The 25,156-nt window shown below is 42.1% G+C and overlaps 1 protein-coding gene across 1 annotated transcript in view; it reads right to left on the bottom strand.

Moving 5' to 3' along the window:
- abtb2b (ankyrin repeat and BTB (POZ) domain containing 2b) overlaps positions 1 to 25,156 on the bottom strand; it is a 150,653-nt gene that overhangs the window by 20,816 nt on the left and 104,681 nt on the right. Inside the window, exons 3-4 of the mRNA XM_029668830.2 lie at positions 24,162 to 24,372; positions 6,014 to 6,166 (exon numbers count right to left, since the gene is read on the bottom strand). Coding sequence (XP_029524690.2) covers positions 6,014 to 6,166; positions 24,162 to 24,372 — 364 coding nt within the window. The remainder of the gene's footprint in view (positions 1 to 6,013; positions 6,167 to 24,161; positions 24,373 to 25,156) is intronic.

Genomic DNA, 25,156 nt, shown 5'->3' with positions numbered 1-25,156 from the left:
ATTGTGACGTATTTGTAGGCATATCATTGGAAGATTGACCATAAGAGACTACATTTACCAGGTGATCGCTTGGTGTCCTCCGTTGCAATTATTGCGTAATCTCCAGCTGCAAGTATTCTTCCATGTGATTCAGAGGAGAAACCTAACTTCCACGAATGATATATCATCGAATAGATATGTTAAAAACACCTTGAGGATTGATTCTAAACAACGTTTGCCATGTTTCTGTCGATATTATGGAGTTAATTTGGAGAAAAGTTTGGCGTTTTGATGACTGAATTATCGGGTTTTTTTGTTAGCCAAACGTGATGAACGAAACAGAGCGATTTCTCCTACACAAATAATATTTTTGGAAAAACTGAACATTTGCTATCTAACTGAGAGTCTCCTCATTGAAAACATCTGAAGTTCTTCAAAGGTAAATGATTTTATTTGAATGCTTTTCTTGTTTTTGTGAAAATGTTGCCCGCTGAAGGCTAGGCTTAATGCTATGCTAGCTATCAATACTCTTACACAAATGCTTGTTTTGATATGGTTGAAAAGCAAATTTTGAAAATCTGAGATGACAGTGTTGTTAACAAAAGGCTAAGCTTGAGAGTCAGTATATTTATTTCATTTCATTTGCGATTTTCATGAATAGTTAACGTTGCGTTATGGTAATGAGCTTGAGGCTATGATTACGCTCTCGGAGACCACTGATAATCTCCCTCGATCTGGGGCTCCACGCAAGATCTCACCCCGTGGGGTCAAAATGATTACATTTACATTACATTTAAGACATTTAGCAGACGCTCTTATCCAGAGCGACTTACAAATTGGTGCGTTCACCTTAAGACATCCAGTGGAACAGCCACTTTACAATAGTGCATCTAAATCTTTTAAGGGGGTGAGAAGGATTACTTTATCCTATCCTAGGTATTCCTGAAAGAGGTGGGGTTTCAGGTGTCTCCGGAAGGTGGTGATTGACTCCGCTGTCCTGGCGTCGTGAGGGAGTTTGTTCCACCATTGGGGGGCCAGAGCAGCGAACAGTTTTGACTGGGCTGCGCGGGAACTGTACTTCCTCAGTGGTAGGGAGGCGAGCAGGCCAGAGGTGGATGAACGCAGTGCCCTTGTTTGGGTGTAGGGCCTGATCAGAGCCTGGAGGTACTGAGGTGCCGTTCCCCTCACAGCTCCGTAGGCAAGCACCATGGTCTTGTAGCGGATGCGAGCTTCAACTGGAAGCCAGTGGAGAGAGCGGAGGAGCGGGGTGACGTGAGAGAACTTGGGAAGGTTGAACACCAGACGGGCTGCGGCGTTCTGGATGAGTTGTAGGGGTTTAATGGCACAGGCAGGGAGCCCAGCCAACAGCGAGTTGCAGTAATCCAGACGGGAGATGACAAGTGCCTGGATTAGGACCTGCGCTGCTTCCTGTGTGAGGCAGGGTCGTACTCTGCGGATGTTGTAGAGCATGAACCTACAAGAACGGGCCACCGCCTTGATGTTAGTTGAGAACGACAGGGTGTTGTCCAGGATCACGCCAAGGTTCTTAGCGCTCTGGGAGGAGGACACAATGGAGTTGTCAACCGTGATGGCGAGATCATGGAACGGGCAGTCCTTCCCGGGAGGAAGAGCAGCTCCGTCTTGCCGAGGTTCAGCTTGAGGTGGTGATCCGTCATCCACACTGATATGTCTGCCAGACATGCAGAGATGCGATTCGCCACCTGGTCATCAGAAGGGGGAAAGGAGAAGATTAATTGTGTGTCGTCTGCATAGCAATGATAGGAGAGACCATGTGAGGTTATGACAGAGCCAAGTGACTTGGTGTATAGCGAGAATAGGAGAGGGCCTAGAACAGAGCCCTGGGGGACGCCAGTGGTGAGAGCGCGTGGTGAGGAGACAGATTCTCGCCACGCCACCTGGTAGGAGCGACCTGTCAGGTAGGACGCAATCAAGCGTGGGCCGCGCCGGAGATGCCCAACTCGGAGAGGGTGGAGAGGAGGATCTGATGGTTCACAGTATCGAAGGTAGCCGATAGGTCTAGAAGGATGAGAGCAGAGGAGAGAGTTAGCTTTAGCAGTGCGGAGGGCCTCCGTGATACAGAGAAGAGCAGTCTCAGTTGAATGACTAGTCTTGAAACCTGACTGATTTGGATCAAGAAGGTCATTCTGAGAGAGATAGCGGGAGAGCTGGCCAAGGACGGCACGTTCAAGAGTTTTGGAGAGAAAAGAAAGAAGGGATACTGGTCTGTAGTTGTTGACATCGGAGGGATCGAGTGTAGGTTTTTTCAGAAGGGGTGCAACTCTCGCTCTCTTGAAGACAGAAGGGACGTAGCCAGCGGTCAGGGATGAGTTGATGAGCGAGGTGAGGTAAGGGAGAAGGTCTCCGGAAATGGTCTGGAGAAGAGAGGAGGGAATAGGGTCAAGCGGGCAGGTTGTTGGGCGGCCGGCCGTCACAAGACGCGAGATTTCATCTGGAGAGAGAGGGGAGAAAGAGGTCAGAGCACAGGGTAGGGCAGTGTGAGCAGAACCAGCGGTGTCATTTGACTTAGCAAACGAGGATCGGATGTCGTCGACCTTCTTTTCAAAATGGTTGACGAAGTCATCACAAAAAAATGATCACAAGAACGGTGAGCAAAAATCCCAGAACCACACGGGGTGAGTGACCTAGTGAATGGTACATGTCCAGGCCCGTCTGAAGTTTGCTAGAGAGCATTTGGATGATCCAGAAGAAGATTGGGAGAATGTCATATGGTCAGATGAAACCAAAATGTAACTTTTTGGTAAAAACTCAAATCGTCGTGTTTGGAGGACAAAGAATGCTGAGTTGCATACAAAGAACACCATACCTACTGTGAAGCATGGGGGTGGAAACATCATACTTTGGGGCTGTTTTTCTGTAAAGGGACCAGGATGACTGATCCATGTAAAGGAAAGAATGAATGGGGCCATGTATCGTGAGATTTTGAGTGAAAACCTCCTTCCATCAGCAAGGGCATTGAAGATCAAACGTGGCTGGGTCTTTCAGCATGACAATGATCCCAAACACACTGCCCGGGCAACGAAGGAGTGGCTTCGTAAGAAGCATTTCAAGGTCCTGGAGTGGCCTAGCCAGTCTCCAGATCTCAACCCCATAGAAAATCTTTGGAGGGATTTGAAAGTCCGTGTTGCCCAGCAACAGCCCCAAAACATAACTGCTCTAGAGGAGATCTGCATGGAGGAATGGGCCAAAATACCAGCAACAGTGTGTGAAAATCTTGTGAAAGACTTACAGAAAACGTTTGACCTCTGTCATTGCCAACAAAGGGTATATAACAAAGTATTGAGATAAACTTTTGTTATTGACCAAATACCTATTTTCCACCATAATTAGCAAATAAATTCTTAAAAAATCCTACAATGTGATTTTCTGGATTTCTTTTTCTCATTTTGGCTGTCATAGTTGAAGTGTACCTTTGGTGAAAATTACAGGCCTTTCTCATCTTTTTAAGTGGGAGAACTTGCACAATTGGTGGCTGACTAAATACTTTTTTGCCCCACTATATATATATATATATATATATATATATATATATATATATATATATATATATATATATATATATATATCAATAATGACTAGCTCAAGAATAAGTGAAAATTAGACAATGGATTCTGTACATTTTCTGGTAAAAAAATGGAAGTTGCAAAAACACAAGTTTTGCACCCCTTATTTTAATTTGCTCTATGGCTCAGGTGGCCAAGTGTAGGCTATGGCGAAAATCTGTTTGGCTCAGTTGTGACTCACGAAGAGGTAGATATTTGCAGGTGTTTCTGATTAATAAACATGCTGGTGGGTGATAACATTCAAAGAAAACCCATCCCTGAAAAGAAATGTAGCCCACAAAGTATTAGCACGTCATATCAGAGGGAAACACAAGGCATTGACATTAAAAAAAATCAGAAGCCCCTACTTCAAGCCCAAACACACTGAACAAAAATATAAATGCAACATGTAAAGTGTTCATCCCATGTTTTATGAGTCAAAATAAAATATCGCAGACATAACATTTCGCATTTATCAGACGACCTTGTTTTACTTTGTTAGTTTATTTTTGTATAAGTCCTTCTGGAAAAATGGCCGCCTGACTACGACCTATAAACTCCCACATCGTGTTGACGGCACGTGCTTTGTGGCCTACGACGGGGCCATCTTCTTTAACAAGGAGCGCACGCGCAACATTAAAATGCTGATTTCTCTCAAATTGGTTTAAATCCCTGTTAGTGAGCATTTCTCCTATGCCAAGATAATCCATCAACCTGACAGGTGTGGCATATGAAGAAGCTGATGAAAAGCCATGATCATTACACAGGTGAACCTTGTACTGGGGACAATAAAAGGCCACCTTAAAATGTGCAGTTTTGTCACGGATGTCACAAGTTTTGAGAGAGTGTACAGTAGGCATACTGACTGCAGGAATGTCTACCAGAGCTGTTGCCAGAGAATTAAAATGTTCATTTCTCTACCATAAGCTGCCTCCAACATCATTTTAGAGAATTTGGCAGTACGTCCAACCGGCCTCACAACTTCAGACCACGTGTAACCACGCCAGCCTAGGACCTCCACATCCAGCTTCTTCTCCGTGCTGAGGAGTATTTCTGTCTGCAATAAAGTCCTTTTGTGGGGAAAAACTGATTCTGATTGGCTGGGCCTGGCTCCCCAGTGGGTGGGCCTGGCTGCCAAGTGGGTGGGTCTAAGCCCTCCAAGGCCAACCAATGGTTGCACCCCTGCCCAGTCATGTGAAATCCATAGATTAGGCCTAATGAATTTATTTAAATTTCCTTACACGAACTCTAACTCAGTAAAACCTTTGAAATCGTTGCATTTTGTGTTTATACTTTCGTTCAGTATATATCATACTTTGACTAATATGATGACTTAATGACTTCAGTCATTGTCCAACATCATGAGTAATCTCTGGGCATCGTCTTGTGGTACTTTAAACCACATCAGGCAACCACTTTTGAGGTCTTGGAAAAATACCCCAAAAACATTTTTTGGAGGCTGTATCTGCCCTTTAATTGTACACCAGCAAGAGACCATTTATTTGTCTGGCTTTGTTTTTGTACTGTACAATGTACAGTATTGTACATATGATGGCAGAGTTTGCAAAAACAAATGACCACCCGATTGATAGGCTATAAATCTTAATGGAAAAAACAATTGGCATGCTAACTGGCTACACAACACACACAAACAGGCCTTACTTCTTCAGAAAGTTGCAGGAAATACAAATCACTGATTTCTTTTTATGAATTATGCGAAACGAGTTACATTTAAATAACCTACCGCTATTTTTCGTCTGTGAGCTGCACCACATGACAACCAATTGTTTGAGCTGTGCACTCTTGCTGCCTGACCAATGATGTTCTGCTCAAACTAAGCTATGAGTGCGGTGTGTGTGTAACACACATTATGTAACACACACATTATTTCACCTTTATTTAACTAGGCAAGTCAGTTTAAGAACAAATTCTTATTTACAATGACTGAACCCTTCCCTAATGACACTGGGCAATTGTGCGCCGTCCTATGGGACTCCCGATCACGGCCAGTTGTGACACAGCCTGGGAACGAACCAGGGTCTGTAGTGACGTCTCAAGCGCTGCAATCCAGTGCCTTAGACCGTTGTGCCACTAGGAACATAGTAAGGTGTATGTTGATCGGCTACTGCTGCCACAATTGCCCCTTTTCTCCCTCCCTCCTCTCCATCTTTGCTAGGGATTTCTGAGATTTTTGATATGTAAAAAAATCTTAAGCTAATAAGTGGCTTTTGCCTTTTTTCTAACAAGGGGTATGGCCTACCCCCGCACACCCTCTCAATTCGAGCCCTGCATGTAGGAGTGTGTTTCAAAGAGCACTCTTTTTGGACAAGTCTGAGAGTGAGCTACCTGCATCTCTGCTATCTATTTAACTGTATGTGTGTGTGTGTGTGTGTGTGTGTGTGTGTGTGTGTGTGTGTGTGTGTATGTGTGTGTGTTTTTGCTCTCTCTCTTACTTCAGCTGTCTGGGTTCACAGTCCATGCCTGGGAGGAGCTGTCTAGCGGTCTGTCTGACATCATCGCTGTCCACCAATAGGCTGCGGCGGTGCTCAGCGTGCACAATAGCCACTCGCATCCACTCCATCAGGGGCGGCAGCAGCAGGAAGGGCCTATGGAAGACACAGAATGGTGTTACAGAACAATTCACACCCCATCAATACCCGTATCCTTCAGAAAGGGGCTATGGAGAGAGAAATTCTCTATTCCCTATTAAGTGCAGTAATTTTGACCAGGGCCCATAGTGCTCAGTGACAGGGTGCAATTTGGGGCACTTGATATTATATAGCTCCCTTAATGCAATATCTTCTATTTTGCCCCAAATATGAGCTCCAGGGAGAACCGGTTAAGGAAAGAAGGGCTTGTGTCCCAAATGTGTAAAACAGGCCTTGTGTCCCAAATAGCACCAATAGGAGAAAAGTAGTGCACTATGTTAGGTGCCATTTGGGACACACTCTGGGGCTGGATGGGAAACCAATCTGTCCCAAATAACATCCTGTTTTGAAAGAGGAACTCCAACTTTCCAGTCTAAATATACATTTACTAAATGTAGCAAGTGATTTAGCTACCCAGGAGAGTTCAGGGAGAGAGAGAAAAGAGAGAGAGCGTGTTCTTTCCTATTTGAGTATCTCTGGCTCAGACCTGAAGACCAGCATTCAGCAGGATAACATCTCCTGACCCTGAACACCACTTGTGTGTGTCTGTTTGTACATCCTTGTGTATCTTGACTGGAACGAATTGCAAAAATAGCTGAAGTTGGAGACTTATACAGTGGGGCAAAAAAGTATTTAGTCAGCCACCAAATGTGCAAGTTCTCCCACTTAAAAAGATGAGAGAGGCCTGTAATTTATCATAGGTACACTTCAACTATGACAGAAAAAATTAGAAAAAAAATCCAGAAAATCACATTGTAGGATTTTTAATTGAATTTATTTGCAAATTATCAGCTATCTGAGCAGCTCTCTGCAGCTCACCGATCGCTGCAGCTGTACACAGCCCATCTGTAAATAGCCCATTCAACTACCTACCTCATCCCAATATTGTTTTTATTACATTTGTTTTGCTTTTTTGCACACCAGTATTTCTACTTGCACATCATCATCTGGACATTTATCACTCCAGTGTTAATTTTCTAAATTGTAATTACTTCGCTATTATGGCCTATTTATTGCCTTACCTCCTTACTCCATTTGCACACACTGTATATAGATGTTTCTATTGTTATTGACTGTACTTTTGTTTTATCTCATGTGCAACTCTGTGTTGTGTTGTTTTTTTCTCGCACTGCTTTGCTTTATCTTGGCCAGGTCACCGTTGTAATTGAGAACTTGTTCTCAACTGGCCTACCTGGTTAAATAAAGGTGAAATAAAAATAACATTAAAATTATTCTGCCTGCTAGCCATGTAATAGAGATGGAAGCGGTCAAGGGGGTGAGACCAGTATAGAACCAGTGTCATTGATTCCCGCCCCCCTTCTTCACCCACCACTTAACCCCTCCCCCTAAACCTGAGCCTGTTAGCAACTACCAATTCCCCCTAAACCTTTTAAAATCCCACCAACCCCCTACCCCCTATTTCCTAATCACCTGCCCATCAATTGCCTACACACACTCACAGAACTTCCATCCCCCACCCTCAGCTCCCACCTACCAAGCCAACCCATAGCTGCAACCCCCAACTTCAATTATTCAAACCCCCCCAGCCCCCATGGGGCCCCTGGCTGCCTCTCAACTGTCAGACCTAGGTGACAGCAACAGAGACTTTCCCTGTTCTGTCACTCTATGTGAATGCACTGGAGCATCTGTCCCTCTTTCTGTCTCTGTCACTAGAGGTTGATAAGACAACTGAATGACAGTATCAATGCTAGCCAACAATGCTATTGAAGTTTAAGAGTGCTAACAATGAGAACAATGTGAATGAGACCACCTTGGAGTTGCCTGCTGTGCCAGAGTGTAGATGCATGAATGACACCACAGGTGTTCGGGTGCTCATTATCCACAGTCAATACACACTACGGAGACGGTGTGTGTGTTCGTGTGTCTCCAGGGCGTTGCTCAGAATAACATTCACAGCAGGAGTGTGTGTGATAACACAATCTTTAGAGATGAGGGAGACAGTGTTCAAAACACTCATTACTATCACTGTTTGCTGCTTCACACGATCAAAGACTGCAATAAAACAATACAACTCCTCCTATATTGATGTTTTATTGTCACATACACCAGATACATGCAGTGAAATGTGTTGTTTTACAGGGTCAGCCATAGTAGTACGGCGCCCCTGGAGCAAATTAGGGTTAAGTGTCCTTTCTCAAGGGCACTTCGAAAATATTTTGAACCTTTAATGCTTTTCGAACCCTCTATCCACTAAGCTACGTGCCACATATACTCCTATTGTTTACTACTGGCTCTGTAATCCCATCTATATTTAAATATAACAGCAAACACTTAGACAATAATATACAAGAATCCAGATACGGCAAGTAGTGATATGTTGATGTGTTTGGGAGTGAGGGAGGGAAGGAGGGAATTAGGGAGGGAGAGAGAGAGAGAGATATTACCATAAGACAGCACACCATAATTGACAAACAAACCAAAATAAAAGCAGAAAAGTCTTCTCATGCATTGTTGATTTCAAAAAAGCATTTGACTCAACTAGGCATGATGGTCTGCAATATAAATTGATGGAAAGCGGTGTTGGGGGAAAAACCTACAAATGATCAAATGCATGTACACAAATAACAAGTGTGCAGTTAAAATTGGCAAAAAACACACAGATTTCTTTCCACGGGGTCGTGGGATAAGACAGGGATGCAGCTTGAGCCTAAACATCTTCAACATATATATCAACAAATTAGCGAGTGCACTAGAACAGTATGCAACACCTGGCCTCACCCTACTAGAATCTGGGTGTCAAATTGTTTGCTAATTATCTGGTGCTTCTGTCACCAACCGAGGAGGGCCTACAGCAGCACCAAGATCTTCTGGACAGACACGGTCAGACCGGGGCCCTGACAGTGAATCTCAATAAGACAAAAATAATGGTTTTCCAAAAAAGGTCCAGTTACCAGGACCACAAATACAAAAATTCCATCTCGACACTGTTGCCCTGGATCACACAAAAAACTATACCTATCTCAGCCTAAACATCAGCACCACAGGTAACTTCCACAAAGCTGTGAAGAAACTGAGAGACAAGACAAAAAGGCACTTCCACGCCATCAAAAGGAACATAAAATTCAACATTCCAATTAGGATCTGGCTAAAAATACTTGACTCAGTTACAGAATCCATTCCCCTTTATGGTTGTGAGGTCTGGGGTCCACTCACCAACCAAAAATTCACAAAATGGGACAAACATCAAATTGAGACTCTGTGAGGTCTGGGGTCCACTCACCAACCAAAAATTCACAAAATGGGACAAACATCAAATTGAGACTCTGCATGCAGTATTCTGCAAAAACATCCTCACCAAATAATGCACGCAGAGCAGAATTAAGACGATACCCGCAAATTATCAAAATCCAGAAAAGAGACGTTAAATTCTAAAACCACCAAAAAGGAAGCGATTCCCAAACCTTCCATACCAAAGCAATTACCTACAGAGAGATACACTAAGTGAAGAGTTCCCTCAGCAAGCTGATGCGTGCTGAGCAACACAATTAGACCCAACTAAATCATTAGAAAACAAAAAGATAATTACTTGACACATTGAAAATAATTAACCAGGGAAACTGTGCAAACTGGAATGCTATTTAGCCCTAAACAGATACTACACAGTGGAAGAATACTTGACCACTGTGACTGACCCATAAATCAAGGAAAGCTTTGACTATGTACAGACTCAGTGAGCATAGCCTTGCTATTGAGAAAGGCCACCATAGGCAGATCTGGCTCTCGAGAGATGACAGGATATGTGCACACTGCCCACAAAATTATGTGGAAAATTAGCTGCACTTCCGAACCAAATGTATGACCATATTAGAGATACATATTTCCCTCAGATTACACAGACCAACAAATCATTTGAAAAATCTAATCCAATTTTGATAAAGTCAGATATCTATTATGCGAAATTTCACAGTGTGCATAGCACCAAGATGCATGTGTGTGTGAGTGTTTGTCTGCTGTAGATCATTTTTCTACAGTAATCCCACTTGACTTTTAGAAGACCATGCACACAGGTAAACACTCCTGCTACCAGACCACACACGTGGTGCTCTCTTTTGCTCTCTCTATTGCCTGTCTCTGACCCCTGCCATGACAACAAAATTAAATCAGAATGCAAGCAACAACATTTGTTATAGCACTTGGGCTACAGTCAGCAAACATGGGGAGTTGAGACGATAGTTCTTTGCCTTATAACTCAAATTCCAAATTCTCACCTGTTAGTCCTCCCCCTGCTTAAACATGGGTGGTGCTCTCTTTCTCTCTCGCTTACTCTATTGCCTGTCTCTGACTCCTGCCATGACAACAAAATGAAATCCGAATGTAGGAAATACATTTTTTGTTATAGCACTTGGGCTACAGTCAGCAAAGGTGAGTAGTTAAACAGATAGAGAATTCAAACTAAAATTCTCAATTGATGACCTGTTCGTCCTCTCCCTGCCTTAACATGGGTGTTGCTCTCTCTCTCACTACCGCCATAATCATATGACCAAATACCATTATCATATGACAAGAATGGCTAGCCTTAACCATGATGGGGTTAGCTTATTAATATTAATTAGATTCTGCTTTTATTATTTAAATCATGTATTTACTGGCTGGCAATATGTATGATTACATAAACTCAGCAAAAAAAGAAATGTCCCTTCTTCAGGACCCTGTCTTTCAAAGATAATTCCTAAAAATCCAAATCACAGATCTTCATTGTAAAGGGTTTAAACACTGTTTCCCATGTGTGTTCAATGAACCATAAACAAGTAACGAACATGCACCTGTGGAACAGTTGTTAAGACACTAACAGCTTACAGACGGTAGGCAAGTAAGGTCACAGTTATGAAAACTTAGGACACTTAAGAGGCCTTTCTACTGACTCTGAAAAACACCTAAAGAAAGATGCCCAGGGTCCCAACTCATCTGCGTGAACGTGCCTTAGGCATGCTGCAAGGAGGTATGAGGACTGCAGATGTGGCCATGGCAATAAATTGCAATGTCCGTACTGTGAGACGCCTAAGGCAGCACTACAGGGAGACAGGATGGACAGCTTGATCGTCCTCGCAGTGGCAGACCACGTGTAACAACACCTGCACAGGATCGGTACATCCGAGCATCACACCTGAGGGACAGGTACGGTATGGCATCAACAACTGCCTGACTTACACCAGGAATGCACAATCCCTCCATCAGTGCTCAGACTGTCCGCAATAGGCTGAGAGTGTAATTGTCACCAGGATCACTCGACTCTGTGTCACTTTACTGCATATTAGTTATGACAGCACAAACAACACTCTGGCTCTCAGCCCAGAGCAGTTTCAAATAAAGCATTTTCATCTCCAATACTAAACACTTATTGATTCACCAAAAAGCTGCTCTCTAGATTAAACCAATCAGAAACCAGTTCCACATTCCCAGAGGTGCTGTATAAAAGGAAAAACATCCCCCTATCCTGGTTTATTGAATGGTCTACTTAATTTATGGCCCTCTCGTATCTGAACAAGAGGCCTGAAATGGGACACTCTCAGCAGCTTTAAGACAAGAATGGAGTGTGTGTGTGTGTGCACATGTTTGTCCTTGTACGCATGAGTGTGAGTGTGTGTGTGTGTGTGTGTGTGTGTGTGTGTGTGTGTGTGTGTGTGTGTGTGTATCGGTGTATATACACACCACTGCCAGTGACCCACACAGGAAATTAGATGGAGCATGTCTGTCTGTATGTACCCCACTCATCATCACCCTCACAATCTGTCCCCATCACCATGTTACTCCACAACAACACACACACACACACACACACACACATACAGACCAGCCCCCAACCTTTCACAGGAACCGGTGTCCCCTCCTGTCCATCAAAACCAGATGCCCGCATTGGACTGAAACTAAATAACACGAGAGCTAGTCCACTCCACTAACCCACTTCCAAACACTATCCCCCACACTAGTGTTGTCACGATACCAGAATTTCCACTTTGATACCGATACCAGGTTTAGTATCACAATTCTCAATACCGTCACGATACTTGATACCGAAACGAAACCATATTAGCCAAAAGTCAGTTATTGCTCTGTTCTGTTAATGGGAATCTTTTGAGATAAATATTTGACCATTTGATGTGTATTTTTTTGAGACAGCCATGTATGTATTAATGAATAGATTATACAATCATACAATCAATTTGACTTTGTTTTTACCAATCTAACCACAAAACAACATAATCATTTATTTGAATGGTAAATCTCCATTAATAAACTGGGTAAATCAAGATGTAGCCTAAGTCTATTCAAAATACAGGTGAATGCATATTATTCAAAAGGATTGTGTGAATGCATTATTATTTTGTTATTTGAGCTTGTTTTAGCTGATTTCATGGGGCTACAAAATCCCTTCTATTTAGGACACGTTTTATTGGCAACTGCGAGGATAACAATATTATTTTATTGAAGTGATCAACAACATTTGCATAGAATAAGCAATCTCTTCTTATATAAAAGTGTGCACTGTCTCTTTAAGAAAAAAATTACGTAATTTGCGAGGCAAATAATCTGACTTTGTGTAATCTGACTTTGTGGCTATGGAATTTTGTGGAAACCAGACGGGAGGCGAGGGAGAATAAAAAGTTAATGAGTTTTTGGTGGCGAGGGAGACTAAGTGGCGTTTTGTTGACAATCGGCAAATTTTGCGTTACGGTTAGCATATTATCACAAACAAAGTACTAGGGTACTGAATTGATGTTTGCTTCAGTTGTAAGCTAGCAAGGAAAGGTAGCCTACAATTAAAACTGAAAGCTACCGGTATCGTCCTGTATTGTAAAGTGTTCTAGGCTGGTCGGACATTGTTTTGCGAACAGTAATGAACAGTTTCAACATTTGTACATGCCGTGTTGCATTATTCAAGTGCGTTAACTTCTGTGCAGAATGAATGGGGAGCTAACACAGACTCTGGGCTCAGTTAAAACAGGCCTAAACACCATTCTCTTTAGGATGGCTTTCTGTGGATAGATGTGCTCCTTGGTTTCCAAGTCCCTTGTAGCGTCACCTGTGTTCTTTGTGTCAGTTGCCCATTTTTTTCCGATTTGTTTTCAATTTAAAATGTCATGCACTTTGAGATTATTCTGTATAATGAAAAGTGCTTTACAAATGTAATAAATTGTTATTATTATTATTATTAACAATGCAGACAGCACTATTATTATTAGCAAACCAGACAGCACTAGCAATGAACTGGAGCAGGCACGCGCTATAAAGGGCTGTGCTGATAGACCTGATCCTCTCAATCACGAGACACATTTTACAGAAGTTTTTTTTGTATCGAAAAAGTACTGACGTTTCGGTATACCGTGCAGCACTACCCCCCCCCACACACACAAAGCTGGTTTTGTACTAAAATCACGGATTACAAAAACTCTTGGAGACAGTAGATGTTGACTTCGCATACACGTTTTTAAACAAATATATACAGTGCATTCGGAAAGTATTCAGAACCTTTTGACTTTATCAACAAAAACATTAGGTTACAGCCTTATTCTAAAATGGATAAAACATTTTCCTCAGCAATCTACACACAATACCCGATAATGACCAAGGAAAAACAGGTTTTTCTAATATTTGTATCAAATGTGTTAAAAATAAAATTCAGAAATATCTTCATATAAGTATTCAGACCCTTTGCTATGATACTCGAAATTGAGCTCAGGTGCAGCCTGTTTCCATTGATCAGCCTTGAGATGTTTCTACAACTTGATTGGAGTCCACCTGTGGTAAATTCAATGGATTGGACATGATTTGGAAAGACACACACCTGTCTATATAAAGGTCCCACAGTTGACAGTGCATGTCAGAGCAAAAACCAAGCCAAGGTCGAAGGAATTGTCCATAGAGTTCCGAGACAGGATTGTGTAGAGGCACAGATCTGGAGAAGGATACCAAAACACTTCTGCAGCATTGAAGGTCCCCAAGAACACAGTGGCCTCCATCATTCTTAAATGGAAGAGGTAAGGAACCACCAAGACTCTTCCTAGAGCTGGCCACCCGTCCAAACTAAGCTATCGGGGGAGAAGGGCCTTGGTCAGGGAGATGATCAAGAACCTGATGGTCACTTTGACAGAGCTCCAGAGTTCCTCTGTAGCGATGGGAGAACCATCTAATTAATCTAACTAATTAGGCCTTTACGGTAGAGTGGCCAGACAGAAGCCACTCCTCAGTAAAAGACACATGACAGCCCACTTGGAGTTTCCAAAGGCACCTAAAGGACTCTCAGACCATGAGAAACAAGATTCTCTGGTCTGATGAAACCAAGATTGAACTCTTTGGCCTGAATGCCAAGTGTCACGTCTAGTGGAAACCTGGCACCATCCCTACGGTGAAGCATGGTGGTGGCAGCATCATGCTGTGGGGATTTTTTTTCAGTGGCAGGGACTTGGAGACAAGTCAGGATTGAGGGAAAGCGAGATCATTGATAAAAACCTGCTTCCGAGCGTTCAGGACCTCAGACTGGGGCGAAGATTCACCTTCCAACAGGACAACGACCCTAAGCACACAACCAAGACAACGCAGAAGTGGCTTCGGGACAAGTCTCTGTATGTCCTTCTGTGGCACAGCCAGAGCCTGGACTTGAACCCGAGCGATGCTCCCCATACAACCTGACAGAGCTTGAGAGGATCTGCAGAGAAGAATTGGAGAAACTCCCCAAATACAGGTGCGTCAAGCATGTAGCGTCATACCCAAGAAGACTTGAAGCTGTAATCACTGCCAAAGGTGCTTCAACCAAGCACTGAGTAAAGGGTCTGAATACTTATGTAAATGTGATGTTTCAGTTGTTGTTGTTTTTTGTTTTTTTACATTTGCAGAAATGTAATAAAACCTGTTTTCGCTTTGTCATTATGGGGTAGATTAATGAAGGAAAAAAAATATTTAATCAATTTTAGAATTAGGCTGTATTGTAACAAAATGTGGAAAACCTCAAGAGGCATGAATACTTTCCGAATGCACTGTATATCCATTATCAGTGTATTTTACATTGTAATAAAGCCAATGCAGGCCTAACCCTTGACTCCTCATCCTACCCCTCAACGGCTGATCTTAGCTCAGAGATCCTAGATTTAGAGCCAATGAGATGTAAATACAAACAGGCCAGCCAGAGTTTAACTGACCTCTTGATTTGTATACAGCACGTGTCTGGACTCATGTAGATCCGGGTCCATTACAACTACAACAGATCTGATAGCAATCTAATAACGAGACAGACTCAGACCTTGGTGTTAACAATATTAAGTTGCCCTCAATCACAGATCTCGGATCATATTATCTTGCTTCCACGCATAAATGTAAACACTACAAAATGGAAAACATCTGACCTTGTATCAGTGTTTAGGGGCAACATTATCTCCCCACTTTGTATCATCACTACACATTGTCCAATTAGACAGCCACTTTCTACAGCTAGAGCCTGTGTGTGCGTGTGTGTCTGCATGTGTGTGTCTGCATGTGGGTCTGGGTGTGTGTGTTTAGGGTGGTCTGGGGAGTCTGGGGAGTCGAATACTCATGCTTTGGAAGCAGAAAATATTTGTATGGGAAGGGAGAGGTAAAGAAAGGGTAAAGTAAATTGTCATTAACATCTCTCACTGATGAAAGTTGTTGTTTACATTAAATATATTTAGTGGGATAACTCGGTGTTATTAAAATATACCACACATGTACAAAAGAATGCGCACACACATGCCCTCACACACATTTGTAACAGACGCACACAAAACACACACACACACACACATATTAACACAATGCTTTTATGGCATTGTCTGTTGAATGTTGAATTAAGTATGTTCCTGTGATAAGACGTGTTGAGTAGAGTTGGGGTCTGCTCAAATGTCTTGGGCCACACAGTTGTGGTTAGAGTTTACAACAAAATGTTAATGGAGGTTTCTGGAGAGGGAGAGGGAGAGAGAGAGAGAGAGAGAGAGCAAGAGAGAGCAAGAGAGAGAGTGAATGAAAGCAAGAGAGAAAGAGAGCGAGGGAACATTATGGTGGCATCACACTATAATTATTTTCAGATACTAATTGTACCTCCCATCTCTCACACACACACGCGCACACACACACACACACACACACACACACACACACACACACACACACACACACACACACACACACACACACACACTTGTAGAGGTCTGGTGGAATGGAGAGTTGTGTGTGGTGTTCTTTTCTCTTTGATAATAATGAGAAGAGCATATTTGCTCTTTCATCTCTTCAGTAGGTCCTATGATTGAGTGTAGTCTGGTGTGAAGGTGAACGGAAAGGCACTGGAGCGACGAACCGCCCTTGCTGTCTCTGCCTGGCCGGTTCCCCTCCACCGGGATTCTCTACCTCTAACCCTTTTACGGGGGCTGAGTCACTGGCTTACTGTTGCTCTTTCATCCCGTCCCTAGGAGTGGTGCGTCACTCGAGTGGGTTGAGTCACTGACGTGATCTTCCTGTCTGGGTTTGGCGCCCCTCTCGGGTTCGTGCCGTGGGGAAGATCTTCGTGGGCTATACTCGGCCTTGTCTCAGGGTAGTAAGTTGGTGGTTGAAGATATCCCTCTAGTGGTGTGGGGGCTGTGCTTTGGCAAAGTGGGTGGGGTTATATCCTTCCTGGTTGGCCCTGTCTGGGGATATCGTCGGACGGAGACACAGTGTCTCCCGACCCCTCCTCTCTCAGTCTCCGGTATTTATGCTGCAATAGTTTGTGTGTCGGGGGGTTAGGATCAGTCTGTTATATCTGGAGTATTTCTGCTGTCTTATCCGGTGTTCTGTGTGAATTTAAGTATGCTCCCTCTAATTCTCTCCCTCCCCTCCCGAGGACCTGAGCCCTGGGACCATGCCTCAGGACTACCTGGCCTGATGACTCCTTATTGTCCCCAGTCCACCTGGTCATGCTGCTGATTCAGTTTCAACTGGTCTGCCTGCGGCTATGGCACCCTGACCTGTTCACCGGACATGCTACCTTGTCCCGGACCTGCTGTTTGTGACTCTCTCTCTCTACCGCACCTGCTGTCTCTAACTCTGAATCCTCAGATTATTATTATTATTTGACCTTGCTGGTCATCTATGAATGTTTGAACATCTTGGACATGTACTGTTATAATCTCAACCACAGCACAGCAGAAGAGGACTGGCCACCCCTCAGAGCCTGGTCCCTCTCTAGGCTTCTTCCTAGGTTCCTGCCTTTCTAGGGAGTTTTTCCTAGCCACCGTGCTTCTACATCTGCATTGCTTGCTGTTTGGAGATTTAGGCTGGGTTTCTGTATAGCACTTTGTGACATCAGCTGATGTACAAAGGGCTTTATAAATACATTTGATTGATTGATTGATTGAGGTACGGTATGGGAGCCAGCTGGAGTAGATGTGTGTTTGTGTCTCAGGATTAGGGTTGCAAAGCTACTGGTAATTTACCAAAGTTACCAGAATCTACAGTACTTTTGGTAATTAACAGAAAATCTATGGCAATCTATTGTAACTTTGGTAATTTATACTTGAATAACTTTGTAAAAAATATATTCATATATAGTGTTAATTTATTATTTCTGTGTCATTATTGTCCATGACTTTCTAGTAGATAGAACATATGGTTCAAGAGAAAATAGCCTAATTAATCAAAAAAGCATCTAATCAACAATGGCATTATTTTCAATTAACTCTTCCAACTATTGACTTTTCACAACTGCCACCGGTTTGATGCCAAAACATTCACAACAAATACATATTGACATAGTAAAATAAATAAAAGTTTGTAAAAAGAAAAAAAATAACCTTAAAATGAGATTTCATGCAGACACCCTCATTCTAAACACCAATGGTATTCACCAAGTTGATGGTTTATATTTAGGATAATGTTTTACAGCTTTACAGACACCTGTGATAATCTGAAGTACCCAAAAGAGCCACTAGATGTCTTGTGATATATTACATAACATCCTTGAGATACCAAAATTCTGGTTGTTTCCTGGTAAATGTAGAAAGTTTCCAGTAATATACTCTCCCTTTGCAACCCTACTCAAGAAGGGCACACACAAACACATGCCGCTCCTACCATAACCAAACAAACATTCCCTTGGATGCATATACAATCATAAACTCAAATGAAAAACACACACAGCCCACTAGGCACAGACATCAATTCAACATCTATTCGACATTTGTTCAGCAAAATTGTATTGAAGTTATTTCAAAACAACATTGATTCAATCAGTGTGAGCAACTCGGAGATTGACATGCCTAAAAACACTAAACTAGTGAGTGAGAGCAGCATCCACTTTGTATGCAAGAGTGCATAGATACCTTTACACAGCTCACCATAACATAACTCAAAAGTGTGTCATTAACCCTTGAACATACATGAGAAATTTCTCCTGAACCTCACGCACGCACGAATATCATTTAGATTTGAGATTCTTCAAAGTAGCCATCCTTTACCTTGATGACAGCTTTGCACACACTTGGCATTCTCTCAATCAGCTTCATGTGGAATGCTTTTCCAACAGTATTGAAGAAGTTCCCACATTTGCTGAACACATGTTGGCTGCTTTTCCTTCACTCTGCGGTCCAACTAATCCCAAACCATCTCAATTGGGTTGAGGATGGGTGATTGTGGAGGCCAGGTCATCTGATGCAGCACTACATCACTCTCCTTCTGGGTCAAATAGCCCTTAAATAGCCTAGAGGTGTGTTTTGGGTCATTGTCCTGTTGAAAAACAAATCATAGTCCCACTAGGTGCAAACCAGATGGGATGGCATATCAATGCAGAATGCTGTGGTAGCCATGCTGGTTAAGTTTCCCTTGAATTGTAAATAAATCACTGACAGTGTCACCAGCAAAGCACCCCCACACCACCTCCTCCATGCTTCACGGTGGGAACCACACATGCGGAGATCTTCCGTTGACCTACTCTGCATCTCACAAAGACACAGCGGCTGGAACCAACAACCTCAAATTTGGACTCATCAAACCGAAAAGACAGATTTCCACCAGTCTAATGTTAATTGTTCGTGTTTCTTGGCCGAAGGAAGTCTCTTCTTATTATTGGTGTCATTTAGTAGTGGTTTCTTTGTAGAAATTCGACCTTGAAGGCCTGATTCAAGCAGTCATATCTGAACAGTTGATGTTGAGATGTGTGTAGGGTTGCAAACTTTCTGGTAAATTTCCGAAATTCTTCATGGGATGTTAAGCCCGGGATTTTGGGGAATTTTGCTTAAAGTCATCAAAAAAGTTAGCTTATAACAGTGAACCTTTGTAGTGGGATACACATAAGGCAATTCTAGATCTTGTGGCATATTTTGGCTAAACTATCCCCAATTCAATGGAATTGCAACCCTCTGCATGCACAGTAAATTCTTCCATTACATGTGCAGTGCACCCTTCCATCACATGTACAGCTGATTCTTAATATCTTGCACACTAATGAGATGCTATTGAGCCCACACTACTACACTGTCTGAGACAAGGACTACATGCTTTCTGGTAAGTTTTGATTACAATACTGAGTGGAGTGAATATATTTAATATGACATAAAAGCTTTTTTGTTAATTAGTAAATAGTAGCCTACAGCAAAGTGTGTTTAAATAATTTCTAACTTGTTAACAATTTTAGTTTTTGCTACCATATAGGTTTAGCTTGCTTGAGTCTGCTAACTGAGGAGTGTTAATTGACCTGTCTCTATAAATGTTTCATTTTAAAACATTTATTTTACTAAGGAATTGTTTAATCTAACTGCTTAACTATTTATCTGCACGTGGAATGGTATTTTTACTCATTTTTTTTCTAATCTTTACAGGAAAATGCCACGGGTACTATCTGATGTGTGGAGACATTTCACTGTAGCTAATGTAGAAGAAAAAGCTGTGTACATTTTGCAAATATTGTGCACAATCATGTGAAGAATGCAACAAATATGCAGAATCATCTGGACAAGTGCATAAAGTTCCCTCATTGCTCACAACAAGCAACCTCTGACAAAAGTCCCTCTACATCTATTTGAGGTGAAAATTATGAATCCGACACCTTATCGATAGCAACAGCTCATGGTCCTCCAGGAATCAAAGGTTTTTTGACTCAATGGAGGAACGTAGTCAGAGAAATGCTGATGAATGTCTTGATCGAGCTGTGTATGCAACTGGTTCACGTCTGATGCTCACAGGAAATGTGTATTGGAAGAGATTTTTGAATGTTCTTCGCCCAGCATACACCCCTCCAACCAGACATGCTTTATCTACTAAGTGGCTTGATGCAGAGTTCAACAGAGTTCAAGTGAAGGTGAAGCAAATCATAAAGAAAGCAGACTGTATTGCAATCATCTCTGATGGGTGGTTGAATGTTCCCAGGCAAGGAATAAATCCGTACTGCCCTGACCACTTCACTCTTGCTCCAAGCAGAGGAAACTGCAATTCTGAAATACATAAAAAAGCATGAAGACTTCTGCCTGAAGCCCATATACGCTGCAGCGTACATGTTGGACCCCAAGTATGCTGGTAAGAGCATTCTGTCTGGTGCAGAGATCAACAAGGCCTATGGTGTCATCACTACCATGTCTCACCACCGGCAGTCTGGCGAAGTACACTTCCAAGCAAGGGCTTTGGGATGGAGATGCAATATGGCAATGTGCCAACATATATCATCAGCCACCTGGTGGAAGGGACTTTGTGGATCTGAGGCTCTTTCCCATGTTTCCTCCATCATCCTCCAAATCCCACCAACATCAGCCACCTCAGAGCGCAACTGGTCCTTGTTTGGGAACACACACCAAAGCACGCAACAGGCTGACCAATACAAGGGTTGAAAAATTGATGGCCATCCGGGCAAATTTGAGGCTTTTTGAGCCTGGCAATGAGCCATCCTCAACAAGGTTGGAAAGTGACAATGAAGATGAGGCCTCAGAGTCTGATGTTTAAGAGATGTTCATTGAGGAAGTCCAGGGAGAAGACATGGACGTCTGAGAGGAAGACAACCAAAGCTTAAGTTTCTAGACTATCATTTTACAGATGTATGTTGAAAACGTTTTTGGGAGATGCGATGGATCATTGGGATCATTCAATATTCCCTTTCTTTTGTTGTTCAGTGAAATTATCACGTGAAGAGTCAACTCATTTAATAACAGTTAAATTCGTAACTAAATCGTTTTTTTATTTCTATTTGAAGGATTGAATCATTTGCAATTATGTCTACTTATGATAAAGGTAAAAGGTTTATGTTTCTGTCTCCATATGATATGGTAAATATATCCAATGCAAAAACATCTACATTTAAATGCTATTAATATTAATTTGCAAATATTTCTGTTAATTCCCATTTTTCCTGTTAATTCCCACCGAAAGTTTCCACCTCTGAATATTCCCCAAAATGTGCAACCCTAGATGTGTCTGTTACTTGAACTCTGTGAAGCATTTATTTGGGCTGCAATTTAAGGTGCAGCTAACGCTAATGAACTTCCTCTGCATCAGAGGTATTTTGCAGAGTTTTTTCAACTGCACTTGAAGAAACTTACGAAGTACTTGAAATGTTCCATATTGACTGACCTTCATGTCTTAAAGTAATGACGGACTGTCGTTTCTTTTTGCTCATTCGAGTTGTTCTTGCCATACTACAGACTCGGTCTATTACCAAACAGGGCCATCTTCTGTATACCACCCCTACCATGTCACAACATAACTGATTGTCTCATATGCATTAAGAAGGAAAGAAATTCCACAAATTAACTTTTAACAAGGCACACGTGTTAATTGAAATGCATTCCAAGTGACTACCTCATGAAGCTGGTTCATAGAATGCGTAAAGTGTGTAAAGCTGTCATCAAGACAAAGAAAGGGTGGCTACTTTGAAGAATCTCAAATATTTTGAATTGTTTAACACTTTTTTGGTTACTACATGATTCCATATGTGTTATTTTATAGTCTTGACATCTTCACTGTTATTAGAAAATAGTAAAATAAAGAATTACTCTTGAATGAGTAGGTCTTTCCAAACGTTTGACTGGTACTGTATGAAGACCTGCATGTGAACACACAAACACACCTCCCTAAAATGTAGCAGGTTCAAAACATTGTCTTTTTAATTTCACCAATTACTTCCGTAACACATCCATGAACCCTGGAGAACCAACCTAAGGGAACCAACGTGTAGTTTCATAATGACCACATGAGCTACGTAAGCTGATATTTATACAGCTTTTTATCACATCTTACTGGAGGACAGGAAATAGTGGAATCAGTAGTGAGTCAGCCCTAGTCCACGCCCTGTTGTCACTGGCATACGTACAACACAAGCAGTAACTTCCAGAGAGAACCCCTGCTCTATAGTGGCTATTTGAGCAGTGATTCTCTTATTTGTATTTATTTAGTCTGAACCTAAATGACTAAAACGAGGTAGAAAGTGTGTAGAAAATGCCTACATTTATTTATTTAATCTCCGAAAACTATCTTTCTTCAATCACAGTATTATCAACACAGACTATTATCAGCACATTTTGGTTGATTTTGTGGTCTAAAACCAGTGAGCTAACTAACAATCTTCTTAAAAAATGGTGTTCTCTTGTCATATACTTGCTACATTTACAATCAATATAGCATTAAAAATAGTTTCCCAGACTACATTTTGGCGGGGGGTTTTCCGCAGTGTGATATTGGGTCGTGACTGAGACAACCAGGTTTAATTTGAGTCCTGAGGCAAAACCAGATGAGAAATGTCCAATGAGCACACATCATTCAGTTCATTAACATGGTCCTTTAATCTCCCACAAATCAAAACTGTTCAGACACTACCAATAAACTAATCAGACACTACCAATGAGATAACTATGTCTAAAAACATACAATTACCTTCACCCCAACCTCAAAGCCGAGAAGCGACTGACAGGGTTAAAACCCATTAGCACCTCTTAAATACACTAACCCTTTCTCTTATTCACATCTTTCAAATAGTCCACAGTTCTCCAAGACTAACATTTACACCTGTAACGACTACCTAGCATTAGCACCTGAATAAGAACCTTTGTAGACTCCATTATGAATGGTTGGTGGGAAGAGGAGGGGTTCACAGGAAGTTTGTGACAAGTTGATAAGAGCTCTTTAATAAAGTGATGTACTTGGTGAATGTGAGCTGTGTAAGAAAGAACTGTGGTTAGCCAACTTCGCCTATTCTCAGTTCTTAATTAAACAGTGTCAGTCACAGACACATGTTTATTTTTGTTTTTCTGCATCTACAGTTGAAGTCAGAAGTTTACACACACCTTAGCCAACTACAATTAAACTCAGCTTTTCACAATTCCTAACATTTAATCCTAGTAAAAAATCCCTGTCTTAGGTCAGGTAGGATCACCACTTCATTTTAAGAATGTGAAATGTCAGAATAATAGCAGAGAGAATGATTTATTTCAGCTTTTATTTCTTTCATCACATTCCCTGTGGGTCAGAAGTTTACAAAACACTCAATTAGTATTTGGTAGTGTTGCCTTTAAATTGTTTAACTCGTGTTGAATGTTTTGGGTAGCCTTCCACAAGCTTCCAACAATTTTGGCCCATTCCTCCTAACAGAGCTGGTGTTAGTGAGTCAGGTTTGCAGGCCTCCTTGATCGCACACGCTTTTTCAGTTCTGCCCACACATTTTCTACAGGGTTGAGGTCAGGGCTTTGTGATGGCCACTCCAATACCTTGACCTTGTTGTCCTTAAGCCATTTTCCACAACTTTGGAAGTATGCTTGGGGTCATTGTCCATTTGGAAGACCCATTTGCGACCAAGCTTCAACTTCCTGACTGATGTCTTGAGATGTTGCTTCAATATATCCACATAATTATCCTTCCCTCACGATGCCATCTATTTTGTGAAGTGCACAGAGAGAGAAAGAGAGAGTGTGTGTATGAACTGTGTGTCTCTGTGTGTGCGTGTGTGTGTGTGTATAAACATCCATATAACCCCTACCTCTCCTTGCTGAGGGCCATCCTGGGTGGGTCTAGGTTGGGGTTCTCCATGGACTCCATCTGTGGGCAGCGGAGGAAGTAGTAGAGGGTGTGCAGGGCGTCGGGCAACCAGGAGACAATCTGTTGGGGCCGGGTGTGGCGGGCCGGGCTGAGCCCCGGGCGTACGGAGCTCAAACGCTGCATGTGGTGCATGGCTCTGGACACCAGGTCACCTAGGAGAGAGACACAGGGAGATGGTGAGGGTGAAGGTGAAGGTGAGATTAGGGCTGTTGCGGTGACCGTATTACAGCCACACCGGCGGACACGAGACATGAAGGCAGTCAAATTCAATGTGAAAGTTTAGTCAAGGCAATTAGGCTTCTACAAGCTCTGATGCTGCTGATGGTCATTAGCAGCCTACCAAACTTTCTAACTGCCTGGTATTCAGCATCTATCTATTGTCCCTCTAATTACTATGACATCAATGCAAATGTATTCGAAAATCTAATCGAACACTTCATGAGAGCCCATATGCTCATGTTGCGCAACATTTCTATAGGTTATGCAATTGCGCGAGGAAACAAAGCAACGGCCTCTACTAAAAGAGGAGGATCTATATGTAGAGACAATATTAAATCAAGAATAGTGTGATGGGTGACAATATTAGCCATTCAGTGAAATTAAATCCCTTGACTTTTCCCACATCTTGTTTTATTACATCCTTAGTCTAAAATGTATTAAATTATATTTTTTCCTCATCTACACACACACAATACCACATAATGAGAAAGAAAAAACAGTTTCTTATTATGAAAATTACAGGCCTCTCTCATCTTTTTAAGTGGGAGAACTTACACAATTGGTGGCTGACTAAATACTTTTTTCCCCACTGTAAGTACTCAGACCCTTTGCTATGAGACTCGAAATTGAGCTCAAATGTATCCTGTTTCCATTGATCATCCTTGAGATGTTTCTACAACTTGATTGGAGTCCACCTGTGGTAGATTCAATTGATTT

The sequence above is a fragment of the Oncorhynchus nerka genome, linkage group LG9a (genome assembly GCF_034236695.1).
Source record: "Oncorhynchus nerka isolate Pitt River linkage group LG9a, Oner_Uvic_2.0, whole genome shotgun sequence".
Taxonomy (NCBI): domain Eukaryota; kingdom Metazoa; phylum Chordata; class Actinopteri; order Salmoniformes; family Salmonidae; genus Oncorhynchus; species Oncorhynchus nerka.
Note: the sequence above shows the minus strand (reverse complement) of the source record. Positions and strands in the feature narration are given on the sequence as shown.